At 47.0% G+C, this 7,500-nt stretch overlaps 1 protein-coding gene across 2 annotated transcripts in view; it reads left to right on the forward strand.

The window, feature by feature from the left end:
- The window catches only part of tgfbi (transforming growth factor, beta-induced), a 41,349-nt gene that overhangs the window by 12,546 nt on the left and 21,303 nt on the right, over positions 1-7,500 (forward strand). For both annotated transcript variants that reach the window (XR_013964792.1, XM_080774604.1), the window contains exons 6-9: positions 1,042-1,188; positions 1,368-1,509; positions 5,598-5,810; positions 7,494-7,500. The exon at positions 7,494-7,500 is cut by the window's right edge and continues 131 nt beyond it. Coding sequence is in view for 1 of the 2 variants with exons in the window: in XM_080774604.1 (XP_080630730.1) it covers positions 1,042-1,188; positions 1,368-1,509; positions 5,598-5,810; positions 7,494-7,500 (509 nt within the window). In the remaining variant the exon portion in view is untranslated. The remainder of the gene's footprint in view (positions 1-1,041; positions 1,189-1,367; positions 1,510-5,597; positions 5,811-7,493) is intronic.

Genomic DNA, 7,500 nt, shown 5'->3' on the forward strand with positions numbered 1-7,500 from the left:
TTAGACACCTTCAGAAACACATTGGTGAAGACATTTCTTGGTAACGATTTAGTTCCCAGATTGGTCAAATATACCTGATAAAATGCCCTTACTATAACTTTCAACATGTTCTAAAAAAAAAGCTGAATAAACACAATTAAATCTTAATCACAATTCTTTGTATGACAATAAATGGGCAGGTTTTTATAGCTAAAGGCAGATGCACACCTCAGAAGGTCTAACACTAGCATGTCTTTTATTTTATTAATGTATAGTTTGTATAGAAGAAGAAAACGGTCCAAATGACCCGAAACGTGGACCTGATAAAGAGCAAACATTCATTGTGTCTGAACCTTTTCTTTGTTTTTCAAAGATACACTTTTTTAACCCATTCTGGGCGGGAACCCATTTTGGTATTATTATAGCACTATGTTATGCTCTAGCTATTGAAAAATAGCAGATCTACAAGCTCGTAGCGCGCCACCGAGTGGCGCGCTACGAGCTTGTAGGTCTGCTGTTTTCGAAAAATCTAAGAGCGACTGACATAGAAGACATTTTTACAATCTGATCTCAGGTCAGAACGGGTTCATACAATCAGCAGGTGAAATGTGATCGCCATGACGACCCTACTGTTCTGTACCATAACAGAGTATTCCTGTGTGTGTGTGTGTGTGTGTGTGTGTGTGTGTGTGTGTGTGTGTGTGTGTGTGTGTGCGCGTGCGTGCCTGTGACCCTGTGTGTGTGTGTGTGTGTGTGCGTGCGCGTGCGTGCGTGCCTGTGACCCTGTGTGTGCGCGTGCGTGTGTGCGTGCGTGCGTGCCTGCGTGCCTGTGACCCTGTGTGTGACCCTGTGTGTGTGTGTGTGTGTGTGTGTGCGTGCGCGTGCGCGCCTGTGACCCTGTGTGTGCGCGTGCGTGTGTGCGTGCGTGCGTGCGTGCCTGTGACCCTGTGTGTGACCCTGTGTGTGTGTGTGTGTGTGTGTGTGTGTGTGTGTGTGTGCGCGTGCGTGCCTGTGACCCTGTGTGTGACCCTGTGTGTGTGTGTGTGTGTGTGCGTGTGTCAGATCGTGACGGTGAACTGTGCGCGGCTCATCAAGACGGACCAGCACGCCACCAACGGGATGGTCCACGTGGTCGACCGCGTCATCACCGCCATCTCCAACGACGTCCACACCTTTATCGACACTGACGACGACCTGGAGACGCTCAGGGTACGTCTGGTCACATGACACGTCTGGTCACATGGTATACGTCTGGTCACATGACATGTCTGGTCACATGCTACGTGATACCTGTCCATTTAAACTCTAGACGGGCCTGTTGACTGATAATTCGGCGGGTCCTTGACATCAGAAAAGATGTTTATTCATATTGTATAATGTGTTTCCAGACGGCCATCGCTGCGGCCGGCCTGACCACCATGCTGGAGAGCGAGGGTCACTACACGGTCTTCGCCCCGACCAACGAGGCCTTCGAGAAGATCCCCGCCGACATGCTGAACCGGATCCTGGGAGACCCCGTGGCCCTGAAAGGTCAGAGGTCACAGTGCCACACCCGATCTACAAGCACGATCTACAAGCACACAACGCGTCGCAGCGCGACGCGTTGTGAGCTTGTAGATCTGCTATTTTCAGCATACAACCAAGTGTAAAATGATTTATACTGGATCTCTTGTCCACCAGTCCCTTCCTAACATTTCAGTCTAGTTTTTATTTGTTGACGAAATTGCCACTATATTTAGTCTTAGTTTTAGGTCGCATTCTCACCAGAGAGCTTTGCTGCGATTAAAACGAATCCTGCTGCGCATTTTCAGAAAGTGCGCTTCGTTTGGCAGGTGTGAAGGCTCTTTCGAATCTTAATGCGCAGCAAAGAACCGCATTTTACTCCGAGCAAAAACGGGGGATTCGCTTCGCTTCCAATCGCGCTTGACTACGATTCGGTGCAGGTGTGAATGCAATCCGCAGCAAATAAAGGAAATGAAGCAAACAATGTGGCGGGTGAGGAGCTAGTGAACACAGTTGGAGACGGAGAAGGCATATTTTACGCAGCGCAAAAATATATGATATGTCCCGTTACCGTGGATAGACGTGGTCGAATGAGGAGAGTGGAGACTGAAGCCCTGATCGAAATGAGGACGAGTACATTAATCAATTGCTTAAGAAAACACATAAACACTGCAGTGCAGTGTAATAGTATTATAGCCTACAGAATATTCTGTCTGTCTGTGCGTGCCATAAACATGGAGGTGCTGTCACTGTGTGGGGAGTAGGAACTTTCATCTCGATAAACTTGTAAACATTTTGCGCTGCTGTCTGTATATATCAGTGCGCTCAGCGCTGTGCCTCCATGCCCAAAAGAACAGTGCGTGGCTGCGTGCTTATAGTGAGAGAGCGAGAGAGAGGGGGGGGGGGGGGGGGGGCAGTCCCAGACGGCACGACACATATGCACGTTATGAGTATAATTTTATCACCATAGATTTATCATTTCACTGTGTAGGCTAGTTTATGAATGGAACACATTGATAAAGGTCCCCCCCTGCTGCGTTTCCAATTGCTGCGGATCATGACAGTGTGAAAGCAAACCGTAGCCAATTAAATATGCAAGAATCCAAAATCCCCGCCCATACGCATTCGAGTCTACCGAAGTATTAGGTGAGAATGTGACCTTAGTCATCATGGCTTAGTTTTCATTTAGTCTCCATTTAGTTTTCACCAGTGAAAAAACGTAGTCGACTAAACATTTTTCGTCATAGTTTTAGTCGACGAAACAACACTGACTCCTCCCCACTTCCGTTTCGTCTTTCCAGTTGCGCACATTTATCCAAATATAAATATAAATCATCTTTAACTATAAGCATATATACTATTAGAGTGTTGCTTAGCAGAAAAGGAAATAAAAAAAATGCCATGGGCTCGCCGCTAACTGGCTGGCCTAGCCCAAAGCCTGATTGGTCCAAAGCTATTGATCGCCGATGGGTCTCATTAAAATGTTGTGGACTTTGTGTGTGTGTGTGTGTGTGTGTGTGTGTGGGGGGGGGGGGTCCAGGGGGTCCAGGGGTCAAGTTCGGGGTGCATGTGAACCAAGAGAGGAATAGTGTGACTAAAATAACAGATTTACAACCTCGCGGTGAGCTTGTAAATCTGCTACACAACAATGTTCACACAATCGTTGACATTTTCTTGTGAAACATTTTAACGGGCACAGATCTTGTAGCCTCTACGCTGCGGCGCAAACCTTTTCCAGATGGGGGTCCGTCTGACGACCAACACACACACATTAACCCATTCTGAACGGGAACCCGTTTTGGTGTTAGCATCATGTTATGCTTTAGCTATTGAAAAATAGCAGATCTACAAGCTCATAGCGCGCCACCGAGTGGCGCGCTACGAGCTTGTAGGTCTGCTATTTTTTGAAAAATCGAAGAACGACTGACATTTTTTTAAATCTGATCTCAGGTCAGAATGGGTTCATCAGACCAGTGTGTGTCCAGGTGGAAACCTCGTATGAATCTGATCTCAGGTCAGAATGGGTTAATCTGAGCCGGGGGGTCCTTTCCAGATGGGGGTCCTTGACATGAAAGTGTCAGGGTCTTGCCCAAGGACACGGGATTCAAACCACTGACCCACAGATCATTGCACGACCCGCTCTACTTTTTACCTTTTAGTAGAATGTGTTCTCGGGTTCCAAGGCGCAGATGGAGGAAACACATGGCCTTGGAACGTCTGGGGATCCCCCAGGAGGAAGTCACTAATGTTGCTCTGGAGGAGAGGGAAGTCTGGAGCTCTCCCAATCTTCCGCCGTAGTCTGAAAACCCACCTTTTCAGACTCCATCATGGCCCATAGCACTTACCCTACCCCCTTAGACAGCACTTTATGTAGACTTGGATGGCATTTGATACAGACTTATAGCATCTTACGTAGACAGCACTATAATTACATTGTATGTAGTCATAGTACATATGTATAGCATAGTATAGTTTATAATATGTATAGTTTATATGTATAGTTTAATTATATAGATATTCCACTGTTACGTTCTTAGCTTACGCATGTTTCATGCCCCTCTAGACCAGAAAGCACGCTGTCTGGGCCAGGCTACCACCCGCCCCTCTAGACCAGAAAGCACGCTGGCTGGGCCAGGCTACCCGCCCCTCTAGACCAGAAAGCACGCTGGCTGGGCCAGGCTACCCGCCCCTCTAGACCAGAAAGCACGCTGTCTGGGCCAGGCTACCCTATCCGCCCCTCTAGACCAGAAAGCACGCTGGCTGGGCCAGGCTACCCTACCTGCCCCTCTAGACCAGAAAGCACGCTGGCTGGGCCAGGCTACCCGCCCCTCTAGACCAGAAAGCACGCTGGCTGGGCCAGGCTACCCGCCCCTCTAGACCAGAAAGCACGCTGGCTGGGCCAGGCTACCCGCCCCTCTAGACCAGAAAGCACGCTGGCTGGGCCAGGCTACCCGCCCCTCTAGACCAGAAAGCACGCTGGCTGGGCCAGGCTACCCGCCCCTCTAGACCAGAAAGCATGCTGGCGGGCCAGGCTACCCGCCCCTCTAGACCAGAAAGCACGCTGGCTGGGCCAGGCTACCACCCGCCCCTCTAGACCAGAAAGCATGCTGGCTGGGCCAGGCTACCCGCCCCTCTAGACCAGAAAGCACGCTGATGTTCCATTATTTACTCATTGGCAGTTGAAAAGTCAATACTTCTTCATGCTCTCTGTCGTCCAATTAGAAAAAAACTAGTTTTTCTTTGCTGACTTGAAACGTCACCATGAATGACTCTTTCCTTTTGACTTCCGAAGAATCATTTCACATTCCTGTCAATGTTTGGAATGTCTCTGCTTACAATAACAGATCAATGTTTGGAATGTCTCTGCTTACAATAACAAGATCAATGTTTTTAATGTCTCTGCTTCCATAACACGCTCCTAGAAACGGGAGTTGATTTAACCCATTCTGGACGTGGAAATCTTTGAATATATTTATATTCTTTCAGAAGACCTTTTTTATTTATTTCGACGTCAGGCCTAAATGGAATGGTCTACTCTATATGTTTAGAATTCTGTCTGTGTCTGTCTGTCTGTCTGTCTGTCTGTGTCTACTCTATATGTTTAGAATTATGTCTGTGTCTGACTGACAGACAGACACAGACAGCATTATGGGAGCTGTAGTCAGAGACTATGAGGGGGTCCTGGGCATTATGGGAGCTGTAGTCAGAGACTATGAGGGGGTCCTGGGCATTATGGGAGCTGTAGTCAGAGACTATGAGGGGGTCCTGGGCATTATGGGAGCTGTAGTCAGAGACTATGAGGGGGTCCTGGGCATTATGGGAGCTGTAGTCAGAGACTATGAGGGGGTCCTGGGCATTATGGGAGCTGTAGTCAGAGACTATGAGGGGGTCCTGGGCATTATGGGAGCTGTAGTCAGAGACCTCGGTAGTTCTTGGCATGGAGAAGGTTTTTTGGGAAACCTATCTTGTTACATGTATAACATATTTGTACACGTGTTACACTTTTCCTCTGCAGGCCTAATGTGTATTTAACCAACTGAACCCCAGGCCTAATGTGGTCAGGAACCAGTCTGTGGTCTATATTGATATTAATAATCTATCCATGTGTTCTGTAGATCTGCTGAACTACCACATCCTGAACCACATGCAGTGCGCTGAGTCGGTGGTCTCCGGGACCCCCATGGAGACCCTGCAGGGCACCGTGCTGGAGGTGGGCTGCGACGCCGACGAGATGACGCTCAACGGGAAGGCCATCATCACCAAGAAGGACCAGCTGGGCACCAACGGAGTGGTGCACTACATTAACGAGCTGCTGATACCTGACTCAGGTACACGTCACCTTCATTAACCACTACATTAACGAGCTGCTGATACCTGACTCAGGTACACGTCACCTTCATTAACCACTACATTAACGAGCTGCTGATACCTGACTCAGGTACACGTCACCTTCATTAACCACTACATTAACGAGCTGCTGATACCTGACTCAGGTACACGTCACCTTCATTAACCACTACATTAACGAGCTGCTGATACCTGACTCAGGTACACGTCACCTTCATTAACCACTACATTAACGAGCTGCTGATACCTGACTCAGGTACACTTCATTAATTACCATTACAATCAATCAAAACTTTATTTGTAGCCTATATAACACATTTCATACAGCAAGGGCCACCCAATGTGCTTCACATACTGTATAGAGCGTCGCAGTCCCTCCCCCTTTCAGAACGACGAGTGGCCCAGGAAATTAATCCCAATGCATTTTTCCCATAGGATTTTCTTAAAGTATTTATTTAAAGACGGTTACGCCGCGGACAAAGCCAACTTGGATCGTGACAAATCATGACAATGAACACAATGTTTTGGGGGCCGATCAAATAATTTATAAGACGAAAAACAAAACAAATAGTGTTGTCTCCTGACTTTATTTTCTTCTTTCTAATGATTTGATCGGCCCCCAAAACATTGTGTTCATTGTCATGATTTGTCACGATCCAAGTTGGCTTTGTCCGCGGCGTAACCGTCTTTAAATAAATACTTTTGCCTGTGAGGAAAATGAACAGCGATTTCTTTTCCGGGTCTCTCGAGGGAGCGGGCCTGCGACGCTCTATTACACAATAGAAGAAACATTAATTACCATTACAATCAATCAATCAATCAATCAATCAATCAATAAAAACTTTATTTGTAGCCTATACAGTATAGCACAATTCATACAGCAAGGGCCACCCAATGTGCTTCACATACTGTATTACACAATAGAAGAAACATTAACCCATTCTGACCGGGAACCCGTTTTGGTGTTAGCATCATGTTATGCTTTTAGCTATTGAAAAATAGCAGATCTACAAGCTCGTAGCGCGCCACCGAGTGGCGCGCTACGAGCTTGTAGGTCTGCTATTTTTGAAAAGTCGAAGAACGACTGACATTTTTTAGAATCTGATCTCAGGTCAGAATGGGTTCATCAGACCAGTGTGTGTCCAGTGGAAACCTCGCATGAATCTGATCTCAGGTCAGAATGGGTTAAGTGATGGTGGGGGCCGCATTTGGCCCCCGGGCCAAATGTATGGGTTAGGGCAGGCGTGGGTACCCAACAAGGTAGATCACATGACATGCCCCTAAAGAATATTTAATCTAAAAACTATTTTTTGTGGCATCTGCCACTTGAATTAAGTTGACTTGATTGATTGATTGACTGACATAAAAAAGGGCCTGTCAGCTCAACGCAATACTAGATAGATTACAAATGAAATACAAAAAATAAACTCTACCTTTATTTAGTTTCTCCCCTTTCCCATTCCAAGTGCATTTGTCTTAAATATATAATGCCAGCGCCGCTATTCCACAGCCATTTTCAGCAATGGTATTATGTTTTTTGGTGGGTAGATCATGTTGAGATGGTCATTTTGAAAGTATGGCTCTCAAGTCAAAAAAGTGTGGGCACCCCTGGCCGAAAGTTAGGGTCATAGTTTGACATGTTGTCTCTCCTCTCTCCTCCTCAGCTAAGAC

Source organism: Protomyctophum bolini (genome assembly GCF_963924005.1).
Source record: "Protomyctophum bolini genome assembly, chromosome: 10".
NCBI lineage: Eukaryota > Metazoa > Chordata > Actinopteri > Myctophiformes > Myctophidae > Protomyctophum > Protomyctophum bolini.